At 40.2% G+C, this 27,074-nt stretch overlaps 1 protein-coding gene across 1 annotated transcript in view; it reads left to right on the top strand.

Moving 5' to 3' along the window:
* The window catches only part of LOC118535891 (collagen alpha-4(VI) chain-like), a 90,052-nt gene that overhangs the window by 46,652 nt on the left and 16,326 nt on the right, over positions 1-27,074 (top strand). Inside the window, exons 19-32 of the mRNA XM_036092516.2 lie at positions 1,671-1,724; positions 1,842-1,877; positions 6,429-6,491; positions 8,234-8,296; positions 9,357-9,419; positions 9,960-10,022; positions 12,326-12,376; positions 16,816-16,851; positions 16,956-17,018; positions 18,467-18,529; positions 19,713-19,748; positions 20,724-20,760; positions 23,611-23,622; positions 23,711-24,204. Of these exons, the coding sequence (XP_035948409.2) occupies positions 1,671-1,724; positions 1,842-1,877; positions 6,429-6,491; positions 8,234-8,296; positions 9,357-9,419; positions 9,960-10,022; positions 12,326-12,376; positions 16,816-16,851; positions 16,956-17,018; positions 18,467-18,529; positions 19,713-19,748; positions 20,724-20,760; positions 23,611-23,622; positions 23,711-24,204 (1,134 nt within the window). The remainder of the gene's footprint in view (positions 1-1,670; positions 1,725-1,841; positions 1,878-6,428; positions 6,492-8,233; positions 8,297-9,356; positions 9,420-9,959; positions 10,023-12,325; positions 12,377-16,815; positions 16,852-16,955; positions 17,019-18,466; positions 18,530-19,712; positions 19,749-20,723; positions 20,761-23,610; positions 23,623-23,710; positions 24,205-27,074) is intronic.

The following is a 27,074-nucleotide window of genomic DNA, read 5'->3' as shown; positions in this document are numbered from 1 at the left end:
TGATACTCTGAACCTGTAAATTTCTTGTTAGCCTGACAGTCTTTTACCCAATGATTCCAACATCTGCCAGAATGATTCCTTTGCTATGCTGGCTGCAAAAAACTGTCTACTTTTGAAATGAGAAAATGATAAGCATTTTAAGAAAGAATCTTTTTTATATCTAGACCAATCATGAAAGTGCCTTGTCTGAAGCCTCCTCTCTCATACAGCCTACTATATATCTATAAAAAATTCCCATTATAAAAGTAACACTACTGGGGCACCTGGGCGGCTCAGTCGGTTAAGCATCGGACTCTTGATTTCGGCTCAGGCCACGATCTCGGGGTCTTGGGATCCAGCCCCGTGTCGGGCTCCGAGCTCAGCGGGGAGTATGCTTCAGGATTCTCTTTCTCCCTCTGACCCTCATTTCTCTCTCTCAAATAAATAAATAAATCTTAAAAAAAGGTAACACTACAGATATTTGGGAATACAGAAAAGTAAAATGTAGAGAAAAAATTAATAGTTCTGGTAGCCAAGAAAAACATCAGTTTACGGAACTTTCCTAACATGGTGATGGCAAAGCTACTCTCCCTGAGAAAGTCAGATAAGGATCCCCTGGGCTTATTAAAACATGTTGCATACAGTATAAAGAAATGAGGAAACATCGTTTTGTCTTTCTCCATATTTGGGATAAATTATTCTTTCAGAGAATTTAACATATTTGAAAAGAATGTAATGACACATTTTTTCTCCTTCATAAGCTTTTTGAGAAACATAATTTTTAATGGTTGCATACTATTTCAATAAGTGTTTCTACCATAATTTTATCAACACTTCCCTCATATTGTGGGATATTTATATTGTTTCAGAATTTAATCTATTATAAATAACAGTTGGAAGAACAGCTTTGCACAAATGTTTTTATTTCTGTATTTCACATTCTTTCCCTGTTTATGTGTTCTTACTGAGTTAGCATGTGACTTTACTGAGTATCTAAAATATCCCTACTTGGGATCCAAGGTGGTTTCCATTTCTCCTGAAAGATGGACTCATTTTCTCTGGACATCACTCCTCTTCTCATTTCTGACCTTAAAGAAGTGAAAGCACTAGAGGGTTTCCTCATCCTGACTATGTGTAACTTCTCCCTCTGTCATCATCTGTCTATATTGATCACTCCGCACGTGCAGAGACTCGCTCTTCTGCGTTCTGTTTCTGTCTGCTATTCTGCATCCTATATGGTGGGTAGAAAGGGAAGTACTGGTATTTTTCAAATATTAAGCACAGGTTATTGGAGAATATGTCTGACTACTGTCCCAGCATGAAGAACCCTGAAGAGTTGTTACATGAACAGTCTTTGGGAAAAGGTGCCTGCAACATGGCTATTTTAAAACACCAGAATTAATCCTTTTGCTTCTAGAGGAGTACTGACCAATAGAACTTTCTGAGATCCAATATCCTATATCTGTGCTGTCTAATATGGTAGCCACTAGCCATGTGGAGTTACTGGACACTTGAAATGTGGATAGTATAACTGAGAAACTACATTTTTAATTTAATTTAATTTTAATGAATTTAAAATTGATAGCCACCTGTGGCTAGTGGCTTCTGTATTGGAGAGCTCATGTCAGAAGAATAAATCCAGAAGGATGTAGACATCTAAATTCATATTCCCTTTACTTCTTCCTTTTCAGGGACGTTCTAGTTTCGATGGACCTCAGGGGGAACCTGGAAATGTTGGCCCTCAGGTTAGTACAATCACTCATGGGTTGTATTTCACCTGCTTTTGTGGAGGAGAGAGGTCAGCTGTGGGGAAAGTTGGCTTGTTTCCTTCTCTAAGGTCTTTGCTTCCCTTCTATTCGTAGGGGTCAAGAGGAAGACGAGGTGTGCCAGGGCTGAAGGTCAGTGTTTTCTGGAAAGACTTGCTTCTCATTCCACAGATATGGCTACTTTAAATAGTTCTCTCTGAGGTCCAGGGGAGTTCTGGTTGGGCTGTCTGAGGTGGCAGGAAGATCACTGAGAAGTTTTCATCAAGACCTTTTCCATGAAGAAGAAAAAGTTTATATGGTTCTCTGCTTCCCCTCCAACCTAGTATAATCTTTCATTTAGGTTGCAAAGAAGCTAATAATACCTTAGTGAATGGTTTTACCTCTGAAATAATGATTTTTCCATTTAAAGACTTGGGACTTCCTGTGGGTGCTCAAGGGGATCTCATAGTCCCTACACGATGAAAAAAGATTGAGCTTTTGCATTTATCCAAATGGGAAGGATGTGATTTGAGGGTGGGATAGGGACTATCTCTGCCGGGGAACTGTATTTTACTAAGCAATTATCTAGCATCAGCCGCTGTGCTACACCTTTATTTCTAACACCTCAAGTAACCCTTCTACAACCCCAGGAGTTAGGAGCAAAATTGGTTACCTTTTACAGATAAGAGAGAAGATATAGATTTAGCAAAACTTGTCAGAGGCCACATGGCTAATAATCAGTGGAGACAGGATTCAAATACAAAGATCAGGATGCTCTTGGAAATTTTTTCACAAAATAAATTTATTATGTAGACTTCCCTCCATCACAGTGTGGTCATGCTCTGCTGGTATTTTTTTCTAGCATTCTCATGATTTAGAGATGGAGGAAAAGTCAAAGATTGATTTATGTCAACTCTGAGCCTGTGTGTGTGTGTGTGTGTGTGTGTGTGTGTGTTGAGCAATGACTTCTGACCTCCTAGGTACAAAAGAAGATGGAACCTCTAGTCTTCAGACCAAACAGGTTAGAAAACTATGGATATTGAGAAATTCCAAGTCTCAAAAATCCAAACAAGTTTTGTTGACACCAAGTAAAATACTATTTCTCACAAAATGTTTAGGATTTGACATAAATTCTTTTTTTTAAAAAGATTTATTTATTTATTTGAGAGAGAGAGAGCGAGAGTGGGAGAGAAAGAGAACACAGAGGGAGAGGGAGAAGCAGGCTCCCTGGTGAGCAGGGAGCCTGATGTGGGGCTCCATCCCAGGACCCTGAGATCATGACATGAGCCGAAGGCAGACACTTAAACGACTGAGCAATCCAGGTGCCCTGAAATAAATTCTTAAATAGATATTCTCTTGTACTATTAATTTGGTTTTAAAACTTGTGAAATACATAATGTCTTGAACTATCATTTTATCCCACTGTTTTTATCCCCACAAGGCAGAAAGAAATTGGCTAAGTTTTGGATAATTAAGTGGCTCTAGGCAATGGAAGGAATTTCCTGCTCTTGAATTATTTAATTCTTTTGTGATGCTACGTGTAGTTTATCTAAATATCCATTCAGTTCACAGTGGGTTCTCTGCTCAGTTGGGTCATGGTTATTTTTGTTTCCCTATGTGACCCCATCTCCTGTGTTATTCTTTTTTAAATTTAATTTAAATCAGAGTGAAGCCTGTGCTTACATTGAAAGTCAAACTGCATTCATTAAGCTTATAGTGAAAAATATATCCCTGTCCATTCTTTCCAGCTCTTCGGGAGCACTCACTTTCATCTCTGTGGGCTATTCCTTCTGGTATTATTGCTGTTTTTCTAAACAGCATGCTTACTTTGGTGTTTCCTGGTTTTCAGTTTGGGATGTTTTTCTCTTGATTCCTGATTCTGTGGGATAAAGATTTTCCATAACCTGTCCATCTCCTTCTCCATACACTTGCCTCCAGCTCATCCTTGAGATACACTTAGTTTCTCCACTTTTGGTCAAGTCAGTTGATTGTTCATATGATGACTAGGCAAATATTATTTGCAACTATGTAACTTTTGTTTCCCTTGAGGCACCCTCTCTTCTTATTTGCTTTGTGTTCTATGTGCCTATTACCAGTTAATTATAAAGCTCTGAGAAAACTGATAACTTCCCAATATATTCAAACACGTGGGGTTTATTTCTCTTGGATTTCTCCTTCCTGGGCCCTCTGTCCTCCTGCTCTAATTCAGACCGATTGTTCTCTGGGCCTCTGCACTGTTGTCTTCTCGGGAAAAACTGTAGAACAGCGACCTCTCATTTTGGGAGCAGAGAAAAATGTGTGCAAACTGCTGCCTTTCATAGGAAGCCTCTCCATTTAGCACATTGTAATCTTGATGAATCCCTGTCATTGTTTGCTCTTTTTCCTATTCAAGCTTTGATTTTTTTAAAATAAGAGATAAAATCCTAACTATTTGCAGACTCCACAGTGAAGTGGGCTTATCCAACATGTCAATAGTTTGCTAGTTAACCCAGTGTTGGAACATTGGTCATATAGATGCATTTATGTTTTTGAGGCTGTAACTTGCTAAAGATGAGCAAGTACAATCGGAAGAGTATAGTTTACAGAGGTACTGAATTCCAAATTACAGCATCCCTTGGACGTGGGGAAAATATGGCCCATTACTGTCTATAAAATTAGATACGCTGGCATCTACACGATGCGTATTAAATTGGAATTCTAAAGATTTTTTTAAATCGAAAACATTGTATTATGGCAAACAAATCAATGCAGAGCTTTTTTGGTAATAAGGGAAAACTTTAACTTGTTAATTATGATAAAATTAAGAACATCATTCGTTTTTTTATGTGTCCGTAAGCCCACTAGCCTCCAGCAATTATTTTCATGTTTGTGTGTTTCCGGTACTAGATAGATAATAAAGAGTTATTATAATGGGTATACTATTTTATGTCTGCTGTTTCCAAATCTTCCTATTATCATTTTAATATATTACAGCATACTCTGTAGAAGAACAATGATTTGCTAAACAATTCGTATGTTAAGCATTTGGGTAATTTCTATTATATTAGATATCATGGTCAGTGATGTAAAGAAAAACTGTATTACAGGGTTTTTGTTTTGTTCCTGCTTTTGCTTTGCTGAAATGATTTCCTTAATATAAATGTACAGACATGGAGGTATAATAAAAGAGTCTGAGCTTAGCTCCATAGAGCCAAACTGTTTTCAGAATGTTGCACTGTGAATGTCAGTAATGTTATGTGCAAACATTTCACAACCTATTTCAAAATTTCTAGCTACATGTCTTTTAAAACATACAAAGTGAGGGTTGCTGGAGGGGAGTTGGCTGGGGGGGTAATTGGATGATGGGCATTAAGGAGGGCATGTGATATGATGAACACTGAGTGTTAAATGCAACTGATGAATTTTTGAACTCTACATCTGAAACTAATAATGTGCTATATTTTGGCTAATTGAATTTAAAAAATAAAAAATAAAACTTAGTTATGTTTATAAATCTAGAAATCAACTGATAAAGAGCAGAATAATATAGCAGTAATGATTAAGAGAAGTGCTTCCCATTTACCTGAATAGTTTTAAAAACTTAAGAAGCATGAGGAATTGATCCACATAGTGATTAATTCTGAGTTTAAGATTTTTTCTCTTTGCAAATCTATGAATAAATAGTAATCTTCCCAACACATGAACATGAAAAAGAAGGCAGAATAATTCACAAAATGGGATTTATCTTCAATCTTAGAAAATGTGTCTTCTCTGTAAAAGTGAAAATATTAATTTGAGGGAGAAATTAAATCAGTTATTAGATGAATCGTGTAAATAGCTCACCCTTTGCCTAGAGAGCCAGCTTAATGCTGTAAGAATCTGCAGGTTTTTTTTTTTTTTAAGATTTTATTTATTTATTATTTGAGAGAGAGAGAGCATGAGTGGGGTGAGGGGCAAAGGGAGAAACAGGCTCTCCACTGAGCAGGGAGCCCGATGGTGGCTCGATCCCAGGACTGAGCCACCCAGGCGCCCCAGATCTGTAGGATTTTAAAGCCAATTTTCTGGGGCACCTGGGGGGAGCTCAGTCAGTTGAGCATCTACCTTTGGCTCAGGTCATGATCCCGGAGTCCCAGGATCCAGCCCCACATCAGGTTCCCTGTTCAGCAGGGAGTCTGCTTCTCCCTCTCCTTCTGCCCCTCCACCCGCTCCTTCTCTCTCTCTCTCTCAAATAAATAAAATCTTTTTAAAAAGCCAGTTTTCTGCCATTTCTCTATGTGCTTTATGTGTCTTGGCCCAGAATGTCACGCTTGTCGCTGTGTTCAACCTTCTGAGTTTCTTCACATGGGCTAAGGGTCCTTAACACCAGCGAGCATTTAGCCCATATCCCTTAGAAGGAATGGATGGGCTTTTAGGGACCTGTTATTAAGTTAAATGAGAGCTTGGGTTATTTAAACAAAGTATTTTTGCTTCTATCACCAGCTAAGATATCGGAAGGAGACATGCAAAGACTGGGAAAGACAGTTAAGAATCTGGTTTTCCAACATAAGTGGAGCCCCCTCTCTCCATATCCTCTCCAATCCCAAGAAAACAGAGCACAGACAATCAAAATCTTTTTTGTCTTTCTCTTGTGGCTCTCAAGTGACATCTTGCAGGAAAGGCTGGTTGCCTTCAATAGGAACACTAATGGTGCCTGGTGAACTCACTAAGTTTTGCTTATTTTGACAGGGTGTACGTGGAGAATCCGGTGAACGGGGTTACCACGGAGAACTTGGATACCCAGGCTCACAGGTTGTATCAGTGAACTTGTTTTTAGTGCTGAAGTTATTTGTTTGAAATTATCACTTAGATTCTTGGATAGGGATTTAACATATATCAGAATGGCCTTGGATATCTCTTTTCTGGGCCTTCCAAAGCAAATTGTATAGTCTCTCTCCCGGGCAGGTTAAACTCCAATAGCTAATATTTACTGAGTTCTTATTATGTCTTAAATATGGTCCTAAACGCTTGTATTAACCTATTTATTCCTTCAGTGGAGGGTTATTATCCCTATTTTACAGAGAGAAATGGAGGGGGGATGGAGAAGTTAGGTAAATTGGCCAATCTCACACAACTAGTGAATGATAAAGGTGGGATTCAAACTCAGGCAGGTTAGTTATAAAATCTATGCTCTTAATTACTGCCTCTGAAGCTGTGTATTCAGAGTACTCAAATTTGGCATGAAAAATCAGCAAAGTGTTTATTGAGTATCTGTTATACATAGGGCAATTTGCTAATAGGCGTGGGATGTTCAGAACATTAAGGCAAGGAAGGGTCTTGCCCTCAAGTGGGGTGTTGTAAACTATTCAGTGATAACTGGAAATTTGAACTTCCAACCAGTTCTTTTGGAGTCTTCTAAGCATAACCCAAATCTGTCATTCTGTAAATCCTTCTGGAACATGTCCTACATCTTTCTTTTTAAGGCCAAATTGTTCCCAAGTATCAAATGGAAGAACTTCAAAACAACATCTCTTGCTAACACATTGAACCATTCTCCATAACTTTAAAAATTCTATGAGCGTCAGGCAATAATTTTGAAAGGTTTCTGTTGTTTTTTGACTTGACAAAGGTACAAAAGAACAAAATGGGTGATCAAAGTGTAATTAGAGATTGTATTTATTTTATGATAGAAAATAGTGTCTGAATATAGGGGGATACAACTGAGAGATGGATTTTTGCCTTTCTTTTGATCACTGGCTTAATTCAAATTTGGACCCCCCACCACTGTCGCATCCTGGCTTTCTCTTTTATATTCACTTTATCATACTGCTGAGTCAAAGGGAACAAGCTGTGTTGTGAACCATGAGCAAGATAATCAATAAAACCTCTACTTAATTTCACTTCCCACTGGGATGTGGGGATAATGTTCTATTTAAATAGGTGATTACAATGACTCACGCAGGAGTATAGAATCCACGATCCATGCTTCTAATAGGAAAGCATTTCTCAGAAAAGCTGGAGAAAGATTAGTGTTGAAATCAGTAAAGTTAAATGGATTGGGGAGAAAATGGTACCTCCCCAGCAATGTGCCCGGTGAGGTTAGGCTATTGTACTATTGAGGACAGGCCTGTTGGTTCTTGATAAAATCAAAATGCACCCTCTGGTCCTCAGCCCTTGTATCTATAAAGAAAAGGTTGAATTTTCAAAGGAGATCAGTATCTTAACAGCCCCTATCATTCCCCTTTCAGGATTTAAAATTAGTTGGGCATATGAAAATATAGAAGCAATGTTCTGAAATTTTAGGGCTCATCAGATTCAACTGCAGAGGTGGTTACAGGTATGGATGCTGAAGGCTCACAGCCGGTGCTTCCAGTGGAGTGAGCCTGGGGTGCTCCCTGTCAGATGCTGCTGAGTAGTGTGTGATAAACATGATAGCAGTGGGTCAGGGCACCCTGATTTATGCTCCCATCATTGACCAAGGTGACTTTGTGGTTACATGGGAAATAAATAGCTCCATAAACATTGGTTGAACTTTAATTTCATCTTTGGACTAGGGACTGAGAGGAAGGCGAGGACCACCAGGAAATTCTGGACAAAGGGGCTTACCGGGTGCTGAGGTAGGTTGGAAAAACTAAAAGGTATAGTAGAGCTGCTCATTAACAATGGCCTGAGTGTTCTGGACTAATAACATAAAGCTACACTGTTTGCTCTGGGATTGGTGGGTATCAGGGGTTTCTAGCAATAGCTAATTTGATCACTGGGTGTACCCCCTTCTACTGTAGGTGCATTGTGGGAATATAGTGATCGATGAGATTGGGTCGGAGCCCCAAGGGTGTTTAACACAAGCTGATGGTGCCTTACCTATAGTGCGAGAAAAAATAGAACTATAAAAGGGGTATACAAGACTAATTTACTGCTCATAAACATAAAAGGAAGCATTACCATCCCAATTTTATAGATGAGGAGACCGAGGCTCAAAGGGTTTAAAAATGATTTGTCATCTGGATAGGAAGTGGCCAAACTGGCTCCCAGCTTGGTTCCTTCTGGTGCCCCTTCTACTCCTGACCCAGGATCCCAGTGGTTCATAGAAGGGTCAGATCTCATTGAGACAGATGATCAGGAGTGGCCTCCTAATGATGGGAGCATCTGATATAGCTTAAACCCCGAGCAGCGTGATTTAAGTTAGGGATAAGCATCTCGATCTGGAGATTCAAAATAGCAGCTCCAGGATGGCCTATGTCCTAGTTCTGTTCTTACTCTCCCTATCAGGAAGAATCTAACGCCCTATAAACTGACTATATTGCTTTCATTTTCATTTGATAATATTTTCTGTTTGGAGTGGGTGAAAGTCCAGGTGTTTGTCTTCTCGATCTCCTAGTCAAGTGGTGTTTTTCCCTCTAGTAGCCAGATCATTGCTCCAGTGCTCAGTACTTGGCAGATGTGGCCTCTCGCACAGAACGCCTCCCTCTTCCTCCCCGCTCCCTCGCCGCCCTCCCCAGCCCAGAGGTTAAATGTGCATAGGAAGCATTTTTTCTGTTGAAAGATACAATTAATTGTATAAAACATTAAAGGTGATTTGTGAGTATATTACCAGTTCCAGACCATTTCAATAATAACAAGAGTCAGATAGTTAACTCTGTGGCCCTCGAGGTGATTTTAGTCCTGATCTTATTGCAGGGGGTTCCTGGGCCTCCAGGGCCAATTGGTTCCAAAGGAAAAGCTGGACCAACAGGAATGAAGGTGAATATCAGAGAACACATCTCATTTGATTGCAGCTTGGGTTTTCTTATATGACTCTTTCCTTATGTGATTGTTTCCAGCAGGAGTTTCTGATATGGTTGGTGGTGGTATTGACTGGCCATTACCTTATAAGTGGATGGGTGGATACAGAGAAAGAAAGACATACAGACTGACATGTAGAAAATGGATGGATAGATGGCCACCTATATCAGTAGGCAAAGACATATCAATAAAAAGATAAATATATGGATTCAATACAAATAAAGATTCTCACATTCACACCTAGAAAAGCCAGAATAATATAAAATTCTCTTCCTGGTGCTTCATACCTGGTCTTGCTAATTTTCAGTGCCAAAATCTCTACTATATTTGTTATTATCTGTATGTAACAAGGTCCAGAGGAAGATACTTACCTTGGACTATATGGGGATGCCAATAGGACCTGAAAAGTGTGACTGTAGAATCTCTAAGGAAAATGACATAAGATTGCATGACCTCACAGGAGAAAATTAACTTCATGTTTACCATTTATTGCAAAAGGGGGAAGTTGGTGACGCAGGAGCCCCAGGCCTGCAGGGTCCCCAAGGACTAAGAGGGCAACCTGTAAGTCTACTTTCTCTGTTTTGGACTCTGGATTCAATGTCTTGTTTCACACCAAATTCTAACATTCTTGATGAATATTTGCGACACAAATATGATTTGATCCCCAGAGCTCTTGTGAATCTAAAGAGTCAAAGATTCTCAAACTCTTCCTATAAATAAAGAACCTACAGACGTCTCGGGGATTTATTTTGCCTTCTCCCCATGCTGTTGAAGAGGAACGTGCCAATGAGCCTCTTCTGTTTGACAAGGCTATTTTACAAGCATGTGAGACTATTTGGAATACAGACGTGTTCTATGAAACATTTTTTCCAGGGAAACACATAAGACAGGCAATCAGAATTGCAAACTTTTAAGTGCGTGGGCCCAATTACCCAGAAATAAGCTTTGGAGACCAAGGATCGTCAGAGGTTTACTTCAACAGATAATACCACCAGAGACAGGGCTATGCATTTATACCTCCCTTAGTCATCCCTTCTAAACATGAGAGCACGTTAGTGATTTTATGACTATTCTCAATTCACCATTTCATTGGAATGAGCTTTATGATATGGAAAAATGTTGTCTTTCCTGCAGCTCCTATTTATTTCTGAGATTTCTTTCGTCAACTGTGGGCAAAACCTGCTGTTGTTTGGCACTCAGCACTGAAATTGCATTTGTTAGTCAGGGGAGGAGAAAAAAGCAGGCTGAAAAGCTTAAACTTAAACATTGAAAGGGAAAGAACAGAACAGGATTGTTGTCAAATGGAATCTGGGACAAGTAGTGTTCTGCATCTACACTTGATCCAGACGATGAAGTTAGCACTGTTTAACTGTGTGAAAATACCCTGATTTAAAATAATGCAAAGCTTGTTCCTACTGATCTCTCCCTGGGACAGACCAAGCTGGGGAGCACTGCCTTTCTGGAAATGCCATTTCAGGAACGTCAAAGGCAGATATCTCCAAAAGAGACAGTTTGGGTCTCTGGGGTTGTAGATGCCTGAGGCTCTGTGTGTCCTTCAGTGGAGAGAAGATGGAGTAACAGCAAATGAACCTCATTTGCATCCTTTTTGCCCCCCAATAATTCATCTTTGGCAATCTTCTTTATCTTATTCTTTTTTATTTTCTAACATTTCAAATTTTCTTCCTTAGGCCACAAGAATGATCTTTGTGGCTTAAAATTTAAAATTGTCCTTCGCAGTTGACTACTTGGTTTAGGTGCGGTTTTTGTCCATTCAGCAAAAAGCACCTAAAAGGTTCTGAATTCTCTCCTTAAGATAGGAAGTGCACTGTGTATATGTACAGAGGCTAAGATTCAGCAGTATCAACATATTCATAACTGTTAGCATCACCTTCACCTCCACCTCGACCATCACTGCCTCCACCAACAACACCCTCACCGTGACCAAAATTACCATCATCACCACTGCGACCACCATCACCTCCACTACGACCACCATTACCACCACCTTCACCACCACCATCACCTCCACTACCACCACCACCGCTGCCACCACCTTCACCACCACCATCACCACCATCACCTCCACCACTGCTGCCACCACCTCCACCATCACTGCCTCCGCTACCACCTCCACCACCGCCTCTACCACCACCATCACCTCCACTACCACCACCACCGCTGTCACCACCTTCACCACCACCGTCACCTCCGTCACCTCCACCACTGCTACCACCACCTCTGCCATCACCGCCTCCACTACCACCTCTACCACCACCATCACCTCCACCACCATCACCTCCACCACTCCTACCACCACCTCCACTACCACCAATCACCACCACCACCACCAGCACCTCCACCACCAGTACTACTTGTCTGCCAATATTATCATTACTGCACTGTCAGCAGCAGAATAATGACTACTTTCTCAAGTACTTTCTCTGAGCTGGCATTTTGCCCCTAAAGTCTGTCTTTATCTCTAGAGATTTACCAAGTTCTAGAGCTTTTGCCATTCTTACTTTATCCTGCAAGAAAAGCCCAAGGGGGATTTTGTGTGGTGATTTGGCTTCCTACAACTGTGGTATCATCTTGCCGAGGTATAGAATCTTGCTGAAGAAGGAGTTAAAAACTGGAAAAAAAAAAAAGTACTTATACCATGGTCTTTTAAAATTTTAAACCTTTATCCTCTCCTTACCCTATAAAGGTAGCTTAGTGTTTATCCTGTGAGAAAGGATAAGCCTTTACCAAGCCCCTCTGCTTTCACCACTTCCTTGCACTGCTGATTAATCCAAGGGTTCAGATAATATAACCAACCAAGTACTGATATGGATAACTCTACCACTCATCTTGTGTCATTTTCTTAGGGCCTTTTAGGTCCAGATGGATATGGATATCCGGGAAGAAAAGGAAAAAAGGTGAGGCTTGCCTTACAGAGTATTATGAACTAAAAACTATAGTTTTTATTTTGTTTTATTAGACTAAGACTTATTATCCAGGTGGTATGCCAGAAATGGTTTCTGAATGCTGTTTATGACATGTTGTAGCTGCCAGAGTTCCCTCCTTAAAAAACAAGAGCTGATTTTGTCACTGCCTTATTTAAAAATCAAACTCCTTTCCTCATCTTCTGCCTGTGCCAGATAGTCCCCCCCCAGCCAGGAACTTCCCCAACTCCTTGCCTTTGCAAACACTCTTGCCTCTATTTAGGATGTACTTACCCATCTCCCTCCTTTGCCACAATTTTTACTCATTTTCTCAGACCAACTCAAATATCAACTTTTCCTTGTGGAAGCCTTCTTGGACTTCCATGAACAGATTTGGTTGTCCTCTACTCTGTGTTCCTAAAGTGTGTTGATCATATTTCTAGAGTAGCCCCTTTCCATTGAGGTTATATTATAATTTATCCCTACATATATGTCTACCTTCCAGTTTGTGAACTTGACAGTAGATTTACCTTATTCAATTTTGTATTGCTGGAACTAGCCTGGCACAGAGTAGGTACTCAAGTATGTTTGAATATTTCTACTCCCATAAGAAGATGGTATTTTAGCATGTTGTAGTTAATGGGTTGCTGACAGAGGTTTTGAAGAATGGAAATTACATGAAGCTTTTGAACATATCAAATGTCAGTTGCTACAGTTATTCTGAGTGCTTCAGTCTACAAGTAACCACTTATTGCTTCACAACATAAGAAGTCAGTAGGATGTTTAATGATGCCCAGCTAATTAACTCTGGGCTGGCTTCCCTGCAATTCTTTTATTTCCTTTGATGGCACTGGTGCCATTTTATTGATCAGGAAAACGCCCTGAGTATAATTAATGGGTATAAATGCCCAAAACATAGTAAGCTCTTAGTAAATATCTGTGCAGTGATGAACGATGGGGACCTCAGTGATCATCTAGTTCAAGCTTTTTGATTTATAGATAAGAAAATTGAGATGCAGAGAAGTGATGTAATGTGCTGATGGTCACACAGCTGGTCACCTATGATGGTCACACATATGTGATGGTCACACAGATCTGAGTGTAGAAGCTAGCCCATGGGATCCCCATCCTGACAAATTAAGTCTTTCTTCTCTAGTGGGGAGTTTGCATAGCAGGGAAATTCTGGGTAGAATTCAAATGTCCATATTTTAAGCCACCTATCAGCCCTGCACTAAATCCAAAGGCAGCCTATGCTTATTGTGGTGTGGCTAACACTGTGGAACACACAGATTGTGTCCACATTTCATGGGTTTTTCCTGGCAAGGCTTAATGGCCTCACCTTAAACAGCATTGGCTGGCTGGCTGCCTTCCCCTCGTCCGTTCACTCTCTTCTCTGAATCAACTGTTTCATACCTTCTCCCCTTCCCTCAAACTTCTAAGACCTGCTTTCCCTTCCACATTTCAGCAAACAATTGTGCTTCTTGTTTCATTAGTTAAATAGGAGAAATGAGCAGAGAACCTCTACGTACATCTACCACTACGTAGGCCAACAAACTTCCCTCTGTACCCTGCCTTCTCTCCTACTGCTATGGATGTGAGTCCATGCCCTCATCTAAGACTGATCGTGTCCCTCATGGACTGGATTCCATTCCCTTTTGCTTCGTTAAAGTCCTGGCTCCTTTCTCTTCTTCATCATCAAATTTTCTTCCCTCTCCATAGATCATTCCTGTCAGTATACAAAGAGGTGGGAATATAGCCCATCTAAAAAACAAACAAACAATAAAAACCCCTCACTTAACTACATAGTCTCATTGTTCCCTTTCTCTCTGGCAAAATTCTTTGACAGATTAGATCTGTATCTGTCGTTCTCACCCAGTGGTGATTTTACCCTCCAGGAGACACTTGGCAATGTCTGGAGATGTTTTGGTTGTCACAGCGGGGGGAGGGGATGCAAATGGCACCTAGTGGATAGAGACCAGAGATACTATTTTTCATCCTATAATACACAGGACAGCCCCTCACAACGAAGAAGAATCGTCAGGTCCAAAATATTAGTAGTGCCGAGATTGAGAAACTCCACTTTCTTTCCTCTGGTTCTCTCTAACTGATGACAACTGAGCCTTCGTTCCTTGGCCCTGCCCACTCAATGACATCTGCTTTAGTCAAGGTAAAACCCATGGTGCTGAATCCAGTGGTCTGTTCTCTGCCCACTTCATACTCCCAAGTCTCAGCAGCATTTGACAAAGGTGATCATGGGCTTGTTCTTAAAACCTTTCCTCTCTCATCTTCCAGAACACAGCACTTCCCTGTTTTTTGCTGCCTCCTTATTCTCAGTTTCTTTGGAATGTTCTTGACCTCTAAATATTAGAAGACTCAGGACTCTATCCTTATACTTCTGTTATTCCCCTCTTTACTTACTTCTCAGGTGACCTTATCCAGTTCCATGGCATCAAGTATCATCACCATGTGATCTCCAGTGTACTTCTCCAGCTTGGACCAATCTCTTAAACTCTAAACATGTTTCCACTTTAAAATTGGCGTGTCCCAAAACAACCTTCTCCTCCTCCTCCCCCTCCTTTTTCTCCTTTTCCACCTCCTCTTCTTTCTCCTTCTTCTCCCTCTCCTCCTCTGTCCCCCTCCTCCTTCTCCTTCCTTTTTCTTCTTCTTTTGTTTGTTAACCTTTGATTATGGAAAAATTCAAACATATGTACAAGTGGAGAGACTAATATAATGACACCTCTCCCCATGTACCCATCACCTAGCTCAAACAATGAAAAACCCTTGGCCAGTTTTATATTGTTTTATATGTACTCCACCATACATGTATCCTTCTCCCAATTATTTTGAAGCAATCCCAGATATCATATATTCCATGAATAGATATTTCAAGTTGTATCTCTAAAAGATTCTTTATAAATATTTAAACCATAATACCATTATCAACCTAAGAATTAACAATAATCTTTTAATATCATCAAATATCCAGTCAGTCAAAACTGACTGCCCTGACAGCCTGCCCCTCCTCTAGCCTTCCCCATCTCAGGGAGTGGAGCCTCCCATCTGCCAGTTGCTCAAGGCAGACACTTGCTGCTTCTTTAATAAATGTCTGTCTCTCACCTACTATATTTCCCCATCAACAAATACTGTGAGTCTACATTCCAAGTACATCCAGCATTTCATCACTTCTCACCTCTGCCGCTGCCACTCTCTGGGCCAAGCCATCTAACTGGCATCCTTGCTTCCACTCTTGCCTCATCTAGTTAGTCCTCTGAATAGCAGCCAGAGTGCTATTTTATTTTATTTCATTTTATTTTATTAAGATTTTATTTTCAAGTAATCTGTACACCCAACATGGGGCTCGAACTTGCAACCCTGAGAACAAGAGTCACGTGCTCTACTGACTGAGCCAGTCAGGCACCCCCAGACCCATCTTTTAAATGAATAATCAGATCACGTCATTTCCTTTACTCAAGGCCCAGCTTCAGCTCCTGATTTAATTCAGAATTAGCCCCCCTGTTAACATGGCCTACAAGACTCTATACAATCTGGTCCCTCTGTGAACTCCCTGACATCATCTCCTCCTGCTCCCCTCCTGCCATTCTGCTCCAGGGTTCCTCAAACACAGCACACATTCATATTCTTGCCTCAGGGTTCTTCACACACTCATCCTTCTGCTTGAAATGCTCTCTCCCAGATACGTGTTTGGCTGGCTTCCTCAAGTTATGCTGGTCTTTGCCCAAATGCTGCCATTACCAAAAAGCTTTGTCTGACCACCTTATATAAAATAGTTACCCCCTTCCCAAACCTATCTATGTCATTCTTTATCCCTTAATCCCCTTTCTAGAATAGCATTTATCTCTCCCTGACATACATTTTTTCTTTGCTAGCGGGTAAGTTCCATGATAGCAGGGTCTTTGTTCTGTTCACTGCTCAATTCCCAGTGCCTAGAAAAGTGCCTGGCATGTAGTAGGTGCTAACTAAATATTTGTTGAATGAACAGTTGCTTTATAGTGTGCTTTGATCTGACAACGAGCACCTGCTTTCCAGCAGTCAATTTGGTACCCCTTCCTTTGGTTTCCGTTGGATCAGACCTCTGGTTATTTAGACCACTAGATAAAAATGCTTAAGAAGGAAGTTCCATTACACAATATGTAATACATAGTCCCATCGTTCCCTTCCTCTCTGGCAAAGAAGGAAGGGGAAGAATTGGTAAAAATCATTTGCAAGTTGTTTCACATTGAATTATAGAAATAAAATATGGCCACTTGGGAGTAGCTCAAGATAACAAGTATTGCTATAGCTGTTTTTCCTGGCACCTGTTTTGAGTCTGTTTTCTCAAAATTATAGTTGTTTCTTCTTTTTCCCTGAGGAATGTCAAAGAAAGACTTAATCTCATGACATTAAGCAGAACTTTATCTCATTTCCGACACTAGGGTGAACTTGGATTTCCTGGCTCTCCTGGTGCACAAGTAAGAATTTATCTTTCCGGGTCTGGCAGCTGGTATGCAGCATGTGTCATTTGTTTGTAGTCATTTTTCTTCAAACTCAAGGTTTTGCTTTTGATTCTCTTAAGGGAGAAGATGGTGATCGGGGCCACCGAGGAGAGAAGGGGGCAAAGGGAATCAGAGGAAGGAGGGTAAGAATTAAAGGAATTTCCCAAGATCTATAGAGGTACACATCATGACACTACTCACAGGAGCATTTCTATTGGGTTAATGGACTTCTCAGCAGGAAGCTCTTCTCCTCAGTCAGTAAACGTTCTACACCTTTCTCAGGCCATCCCCACCACGCCCCCCCTCCCTTAATACCACTCTCATTGATCTTGTGAATGCAAATGCAGCTCATCAAAGCGTAATAACAGAAAATCCAAGTTGGAGTTTCAGTCACACAATATCAATATCTATGGTAAGTCTGGATATCATTTGGAAGGGTATTGTTTTAGCTGCAGAGCAAACATTGCTATTTCTGTAAGATTTTTTCAAGCCTTAACTTTCTCTTAGCTAATTTAGGACTAGACTCTCAGGAATGTGGCTGCCATCCTGGTGGACGTTGAGCCATGTTTTCATTGTGCTTTGTAGAGTCCACCATTAAAAATCCATTCCCTCAGGTTCCAAAGATTCAATCTCGAAAAGCTGCAATCACTGGCAGCTCTTTTCCGAAAGAGCCTGTGGATATCTAAAACCTTGATAGTTTTTATCAGATAGACATTAGAGAGCAAGGCCTTCTGGGAAAAAGACATGGACTATGTTCAGTGCAGAAAAGAGGAAAGATGGGTTAGCCTGGTGATGGGTATTGAGGAGGGCACGTTCTGCATGGAGCACTGGGTGTTATGCACAAACAATAAATCATGGAACACTATATCTAAAACTAATGATGTAATGTATGGGGATTAACATAACAATAAAAAAATTTAAATAAAAAAAAGAAAAGAGGAAAGAGAATATTTATTATCTAGGGGCACTTAATAATTGGTATTTTCATACATTGGCAAGGACATAAAGAAAAAAATTGATCTATGCCTAACTTGGTTTGCTGCTGGCTAATATTGCCCTGCTCAGCTAAACTTATGTCTCTGGTTTCAAATAAAAAAGGACAAAGCATCAGTTACATGCAGATAATGCCATGTCAGTTCAAATACCTATAAGACAAGCAGTGAGCCGTGGTCAGCATACACCTTTTCTCAGACTCTAAAGACCACAAGGTGGTGAAAGAAATTTTCCTTTCTCTTGATGTCAGGCTCTCAATGTATATTTCCTATTCTTTTAGCTATATGACCTGGAGTCTAAACTGAGTATTGAGTCATCCTTTAAGGCTGGGTTTGGAAGTGTGTGTCTGTGTGTATGTCCACATGTTGGCTGGGCTTAGGTCTGTAGGGGGCGATTTAGATGGCTCCCGAAGGAGACTGCCTCCCTTTCTACCGTTGGTGTCTCACTCCATTGATACAGTTCATAAACTAAACGGTCCATAGCAGACTCATTGGATCTTAGAAATAATGACAACTTAGTATCTCAAACTGGGTCTGATGGTTTTAATTGAGTTGTATTCAAGAGGAGAAGCTTATTCCTTTGGTTTGGCTATTTTTAGGGTAATGCTGGCTTTCCTGGACTTATTGGAACTCCAGGTGACCAAGGCCCTCCAGGACCAGTGGTAACATGGACTCGTCTTTCTTTTATTTTCAACCTTTGTGTAAAAGTGAATAAGGATTTGCTAAGAGCCATCCGAATGAAGAAATGAACATTTGGGAGGCACTAGGAGATCTGTATAGGGAATGAGCCAAATTTGCTTTTGAGGACATTAGCTTCAAGTCCTTACACAGTATATTTATTCAATGTATATTGTTTACTTGAACATGGGGAAGATATTAGAGCGGCTGGAGATTTATAAACCTGTCTGAATACATAATACATAAAATTCACTGGAGACTGAGTTTATCAATGTAAACAAGATGAGCAACAACATTTATGCAAACACTAGAAGGAAATCCTAACAAAATGTGACATTTATATAATCTGAACTAAATTGACAATGTTGCAAGTCCACACATATTTTTAAAATTCCCTGGGAGGTCATTTGGTATGAAGGGAAAGACTTTGGGGCTATTGTCATTTTGCACCACGCCTTGTCCTATGAGGCTAGGCTGTCCTTTCATGAGAGATGGTACAGTGAGTGAGCCAGGGGCTGAACCTGGTGGTTTCACTGCATTTAGGGTTTACTGGAGAGGAGCCACAAAGTCATAGAATCAAAAATTTGAAGGTAGAATGACGCACATCCCCATTTTACAGATGAGAAAACAAAGGCTGAGAAGATTATAGTGACCTGCCTGAAGTGACAAATCACTACCTTGTAGAATCTAAATAAAAACAAAGATCTCTAGACTCCCAGAGTACCTCAGTCAGGCCTATCTGTTCTGAAGGGTTCCAGGGATGACTTGTTTAGCACTAGAGCAGAGTTAGGATGGTGGTGGGTAGCCTGAGGAGGAGGGATAGGGAATGGCTGGGGTCTACTTTAGAACTGTATGGTCCTGAGATCTTGAAAGGCCTTTTCCTGAATTGGATCCTAAACTGTGGCTTGCTCTCAAGATGACCTGATCTTCTAAGAGTCTTTATGTAGCGTATTCCCGGATATCCTAGACTCTGAGGTCTGAGACACACCTCCTAGCCACTCCAACTTTCTTCCTTAAGGGGTCAGCCAGAATTCCAGGGCCAGGAGTGTAGGGGAAGAAGGGGGTCTATGTACTATGATATCTTTCTGAGAATGTTTTGCCAACTCCAGAGAATAATGTATTGGACCTCAGAATCTTACATTTTAGACTCATTTCTATTCTTCCCAGGGCATCAAGGGGCTCAAAGGCTTGGCAGATATGACGGTAGGTGAACATTTTAATTCTAAACCTATTCTTTTTAGCACATGAGGCTTTCCACTTTCACAAGGTAGAAATCTGTAAAGATTCTTTTGTTTCTCCTCTTATAAATTCTTTTAGTACCTTACGTTTATAGATTTTCCTCTGAAATGTCATAATTACATCAATGAAAAGAGTAGAATAATATTTGAAGTCCTGGAGGCAATCTGGATGTTTTTGAGTACTACTGCTGGTTGGCATGAAGGGAAAGACTTTGAGGCTACAACTTCTACACAATATGCCTTTTTGTAAAGTTCAGAAGTTGCTTATAAAGTATTTCTAAGCCAACATATGGTAGAGTCTATCTTCATGTCTCATGACACACCTGAAAACAATCTGAAAAGTTATGATGGTTTTTCATCTCACAAGCACAGAAATACTACTGCGGAGGGAAGGAAGTGGGGACAAGTGAGAACCAAGAAGTAATAGTGTCAAGGGATAAACAGAACACCGAGGAAGAGATCAAAGGAACAAAGCAGAATTCTAAAGGGGTGTGAAGGGTCCATGTCTTGGCAGTCATTCTAAAGAAAAATTCCCGGAATTGCTGACATAGAGATCCAGGATTTGAAGACATTTCTTTGCCTTTTATGCCAAGATTTCTGGATTGAAACTTCCTCAAAGTCAAATTTGATTCCATTGCTTTGTGAGGCAGATAAAAAAATAAAAAAGAGTTCCCCTTATTTACCTATCTCTAATAATATGAGCACTCTATGGTATATAAAATATATTTTAAATATGTTTAAATATCCACTGTATCTAGAAATATAACTTATGGATCATTTCATCTGCTGTAACAATTTTTGTGTTTTCTATTGTAGCTTAAAAAGCTTCAGAAAGAAACTGATAATACCCAGATGATATTTCTAAGTCATGAGAGTGAGATTGAATATGCTTCAAATTAAATACTTTTTCCTTTTCCCTCTTTCTCCATCTTTCTAACAGCCTTGTGAAATCATTGCTATCATACAAGAGAACTGCCGTAAGTTGTTTGGGAAAGGCTCAAATGGGGGCCAGTGGTGTGAAGTGGGGATGAATCATGGTCGTGGACTGGGGACATAAATCACCTGTGGATTTGACTGAGGTTTGGGAGGTACCATTGTCTATCATGAAAGGTTCTTTTTTTAAAAAAGATTTTATTTATTCGTTTGAGAGAGAGAGAGAGAGAGAGAGAGAGAGAGAGCACGAGCCGGGGGAGGGGCAAGAGAGAGGGAGAAGCAGACTCCTTGCTGAGCTGGAGTCTGACACTGGGCTCGATCCCAGGACCCTGAGATCATAACCTGAGCCAAAGGCAGATGCTTAACCAGCTGAGCCACCCAGGGGCCCCATGATGAAAGGCTCTTATAAATTAATATATTTGGCTCAGTCTCCTTTTGGGTAAGTAATCTTCACCAATGTGGTCTCAGAAATGAGGTGGCTGAAAGGCATGCTGTCTCAACAGCGAAGAGAAATTCCATTATCATGTGGAATGAAAGGCAATGCCAATTGCATACCTGCATGTCTGCATCTTGGTGCTTCTTATCACAAAACAAATAAAGAAAAGCTTTGTTATTTTTATCCCATCCATTTAAACAAGAGGGATCACCAGGGAGCCTTCAATAAGAAATGTGTCCTTTTTTACTTGCATTTATGTTTTAAAAATGGAATTACAAATCATCAGATCTTAATATTTGGTCACATCCCCAGACTGGAATTTACTTAGTGTCTTCAGTGTATTCCTGGATATTTGCATATGTACATTTCTCCACTCACTAGCAATAGGGAGGGAACAGTGATTTGGCAGAGTGCTTAATTTGGGTGCTTGGGTTCTCTCCACAAACACCCAGCCCTGCTTATTCAAACTCCATCTACTGTCCATTCCCATTCAGTTGCTGTTCAAGAAGATTCTGAAGTCCTTTTTCTAGAAATCACAAAAAATAATACCGTAGTTTTGTCCACAAAGGAAGAATGTCAGAGTTGACCATATCAAAAGTTAAAACCCCTTTATACTGAAGAGCACTGTGAAGTCAAAAGTAAAGAGAAAAGTGGGGAACAAAATATACACAATATAAGCAATGGACCCAAGCCAAGGACCTAATTTTGTTAATTCTGTCATGTCGAAATATATACAATTGCTCCCACTCAATCATTTTTATCCACAAGCACAGATATTTCATATTTGTTGAACCTAATGTAAAAAAACTCATAGATTGAAAATGGACAAAAGACACGAATGGAAGCTTCAGAGAAGAAAAAATACAAATGACCAATAAACCTGTAAAAACGTTTGACCTCACAGGAAGTCAAAGAATACAAACGAAAATGAGATACTCTTTTTGTCTCTCAAATTGGAAATATTTTTAAAATGAGAAAAAATTCTCTATCTAAATTTGGGAAATGTATAAAATGCATATTGCTGGTGGGAGTGTCAGTTGGTACAACCTTTCCGAAGAGCAATTGGACCCTGCATATCAAAAGCCATAATTATAGAGATTTATAGAGGACCACAATTGGACAGAGATGCACAGATACATGTACAAGCATGCTCATCACAAAGGGATGTTGGTGGGAGTATCATGAGACATCTATAGTGGACTAGGTGATACTGCTCTAAATTATTAATGAAAATACATTGTGTAAGACTGATGAATCACAGACCTATATCTCTGAAACAAATAATACATTATATGTTAAAAAAAAAAAAGAAGATAGTAGGAAGGGAAAAATGAAGGGGGCGGAATCGGAGGGGGAGACAAACCATGAGAGACTATGGACTCTGATAAACAAACTGAGGGTTCTAGAGGGGAGGGGTGGGTGGATGGGTTAGCCTGGTGATGGGTATTAAAGAGGGCACGTATTGAATGGAGCACTGGGTGTTATACGCAAACAATGAATCATGGAACACTACATCAAAAACTAATGATGTATGGTGATTAACATAACATAATAAAATAAAATTAAAAAAAGAAAGAATACATGTTTATCATATGCTAAGTAAAAAAAAGATTCAGAATAAGACATATACTAAGGTCCAAGTTTTTATAAAATAAAATAACAAATTAAATTTATACAAATACATACATAGACATTATGAATTAAGGATAATTTTAATTTTTTGTTTTCTGATATTTTCCATAAAAATATATTACGTGTGCACACACACTTATACATAATATATAGTATATGATATATATTGTATATTATATACAGTTTTAGATGTGTGTGTATATGTATATGTGTGTGTGTGTATATATGTATAGTTTCAGAATAGCTCAGTGAATTAGTTAAGTTTAAGTTCAATACAGCATGACCTCAGTGCTCAATAGCAATGACACAAAGGTATTTCTCAGATCAAAGCCAGGAAGTGGCCAGTCTGGGGTTGATATGGAGCTCCACTGTATTCAGGGACATGAGCTCTTTATTCTTTTTTGCTCTGCCATTGTCGGGAGGGTGTTTTGTTTCCCAAATCACCTCAAGGTCCAAGATGTTGGCCAAGCTCCAGCCATCAGGAAAAGAAAGGGAAAGGGGATGGATATCTTTTTGAAGTCGTTTCAACCATTTCTCTTATTCTATTGTTCAGAATGTAATAGAATAGCTCCCCCACTGGGAAATGGAGTCTTTTTTTCCAGGCAGCCATATGCCCAGAGACTGAGGATCTACTACTATAGAAAAAAGGGAAAATGGATTGGGAAGCAAATCAAGGTCTTTGCCAAACTCAGGCAGGAGTCAGAGAAGGTCACTGCTTGAATTTCTCAGAGGAGATGGTTTTTCAATATTGAAGCACTCACCTGGAAACTGGACAACTATAAACTAACAATGTCTTGTTTTTTCTCCAAAACAATTTCCCTTCCAGCTTGTTCAACAGGTAAGTAATATATCTTCTTATTCACTCAAATGTCACCTGTTCAGAGGCATTACAGAAAATCTTAAATCTGCGTGTCCGTTGTGTTAAGGTGTTTCCAAATGCCCAGCGTTCCCTAGCGAAGTGGTCTTTGCCTTGGACATGTCCAATGACGTCTCCCAGTCGGATTTTGAGAGGATGAGAAACATTCTATTATCTCTGTTGATGAGGATGGAAATAAGTGAGAGTAACTGCCCAACGGGCGCCAGAGTGGCCGTCGTTTCGTACAACGCCAAAACAGACTACCTGATTCGCTTCTCAGACCACAAGGGGAAGCCCGCGCTCCTGCAGGCGGTCAGGACAATCGCGCTGCAAGGCTCGTCTGGCAGCAGGAACCTTGGGGAGGCCATGAGGTTTGTCGCAAGACATGTATTCAAACGTGTGCGCTCAGGCCTTCTCGTGAGGAAAGTGGCTGTGTTCTTCCAGGCGGGCTGGGCTCACCATACGGATGCCTTCAGCACCGCCACTCTGGAGCTCAGTGCCCTGGACATCACCTCTGCAATCATCACCTTCACAGAGGAGCACAACCTCCCGGATGTCCTGCTGGTAAGCGGGGGAGCCCCTGGGAGGCAGGGGCTTAGTACCTGCTTCTTACCCTTCCATCAAGGACCTCGTTATGGACTCTGCTACTAGTGTTAACTACTAGTACCAACTGGCCACTCTTGAGCGCTTCTTCTGTGCTACGTGCCTCACAAACATTCACTTATTTAATATCCCCAAGACTCTATGAGGTGGGTATTACTGTATACCTCCATTTCAGAGATAAGAAAACTGAGGCTTAGAGAGGTTAAGTATACCATCAAAAGTCAAATATGTGGTTAGTAGCAGATTGATATTATCTGCCTTTAGAGCCTATGCTTCCCCACTATGCTAAATTGTATCAGGAGAGTCTGTAGAATGTAACTCCCTTTCCTTTCCTTTCCTTTCCTTTCCTTTCCTTTCCTTTCCTTTCCTTTCCTTTGTCTCTCTTCTTTTTCTTTTTCTTTCTTTCTTTCTTTCTTTCTTTCTTTCTTTCTTTCTTTCTTTCTTTCTGTATAAAACACATACCCATATAACAAAGTGGGCAAAGTGCTTTAATTTAAAATGTACAGCTGGATGGATTTTTATAAATGTTTAAACCCTTGTGACCAAGACATCATTCAAGATCTGGAACCCTTTCAACATCCTCTAAGTTTTGCTCATGTTTCCCCAAACCACACACTCCACAGAGTCACTGCTCTTCTGGCTTCTGTTGTAGTCAAATAAGCAGTTTGGCTTGTTCTGAACCTTCATTTCAATTGAATTCTATAGCATATATAGTACTCTTTCGTATCTGGCTTCTTCCACTCAACATGATGTCTGTTCTCCTTGTTTATCTATGTTGTGTATGTGGGGAACTCGTTCTTTTTTACTGCTGTTCTGAACTATGCTAAGTGGGTATTTACCACAATTTATTTACCTATTCTCCAGACTTGACTTTTCTGACTGAAACCCATGTAACACATTCTCATGGAATATATGGGATGATCTATCAAAATAAAGAGTGGTTCTCTATTTAAGAGACTCCAGGATGCTTATGAATGTCAGACTGAACCATGTGACATTGCCAATATTCAACTGTGTTGGACCAGCAAAAGTGGAAATGTCATATGGTTCAACCTAATAGCTAATCAATTTAGCTGTGCTAGACCATTTAATTTTCTCTTAAGGAGAAATGGTAGGTGACAGACACTGTTATCACAGCTGTGAATATGCTTCTAAGAATCAATAGGTAAAATTATGATAGCTTGCAAACCTTTGGACTACATGCCTTGGGTTTTGAGAAACAAAGTTAAAATGCAGAGCGTTGAGTTCCTTGTTTGCTGTTACACCTCTCTTGTCCAGTAGGATGTGTGGACAGAGATGGGCTAGCAAGAGGGCAGCTCTCAATAACTTCCTGAATGGATGCATAAAGGCAGGGTGTAACCAAATAACAGTTAAAATTAGAGATTGGCTCTTCCATCAACAATGAGGTGCCTTTGGAAAAGTCTCTTCATCTTTCTGAGTCTCATTTTGCTCAGCTCTAAAATGGAGAGAGGGTCACAAGTGAACGTTATCGAGCTCCCTCCCTGGTGTAATGATCTATTTTCAAAAAGGCATCTCCCTAACATTTGGAGAGTGATCCTTGGGGTAGAGTTACATTCCTCAAATGCCCATCAGTGCGGCTTTATGAGAGGATCCTGGGCAGACTGTTGGGATCTGATGTAGGGTTACTATTTTGTCAGGATGTCCTTGGCCTCTTAGTTGCTTTGGGTTCCAGGTAAAAGGGTATAATGGTATGTGAAAAGAATCTACCAGCTTCAGTATACTTGGACCTCAGCTCTGTCACTTCTGTCTGCTCTCCTTTCTGTTTCTTGGACATATTCCTGCCCCGGGATGCTGGAAACCAATTCTGTTTCCTAAATGTAACAATGTAGAAGTGTTACATTGTTGCTTGCCAGTTCACATATAACGGATGACCTCGTTTCTGTTGACACCGGCAAGGAGAGAAACTGTAAAAATGACAACTCCCTTCTCAGGGCCTATCAGAAAAAGCCTCATTTCTTCATAACTGGGCATATGGCAGCCCTTAACCTCCCCCCTACTCTGTGTGTTAGCCTTAGGGGGATCCTATTAGGAGAGTAGGAATATCCTATCATTTGTCTTTGGAATTATCTGCCTGAGGAATCTCTTTGACGTTCTGTGAGGTTTTTGTCTTTCACCTCTATGTTATTTTATTTCACAGAACAACACCCACATGCTTCTCTGGAAAAATGATGGTTGTTCAATTTGAAATGATTATATAAACAGATGCCCGAACTTCTCAGTCCATTTAAACGTTTTCGGAGGCCGTGGGGGCATATTAAAAAGATCTTTTAAGCCACCCATGAGTCATCTTAGCCCTAAAAAAAAAACCAGTTTTGCAGCATTGGACTATTGTGCCTGGATCCAATTGCCTGTGTGTATCTCAAAATATTTGCCCCATTTTTTAAAGTTAAAAAGCAGAGGATTGCAGGGAAAATGCAATTTGAGTGCCAGGTTTCAAATTTCATTTTTCTTTATGAAAAGTCTAGTACATGTTCCCTTGAAACGGTACCCAGGAAAATAGCTCGCATTTATTGACTCAGACACTGTGCTAAGATCTTTCCACTTATTGATTCATTTAATCCTTATAACAACCCAGTGAGATAACTATTATGGGCCCATTTCTCAGATGATGAAACTGAGACACAGAGAAGTTAAATAACTTGCTCAAGGTCTGGAATTCTCATCAGCAATGAGATTTTGAGTTCAAAACTCAAGAGCAGGAAGAGAGTTTAGAAGTTCTAAATTCTCTCCATGTATTAATTCATTTTATCTTTATAATACTGTGAGATAAATCTCTGAACTAGCCCTATTTTTATTTCTGTGTATTAAAA

This window comes from Halichoerus grypus, chromosome 1 (genome assembly GCF_964656455.1).
Source record: "Halichoerus grypus chromosome 1, mHalGry1.hap1.1, whole genome shotgun sequence".
NCBI classification, from domain to species: Eukaryota; Metazoa; Chordata; class Mammalia; order Carnivora; family Phocidae; genus Halichoerus; species Halichoerus grypus.
Note: the sequence above shows the minus strand (reverse complement) of the source record. Positions and strands in the feature narration are given on the sequence as shown.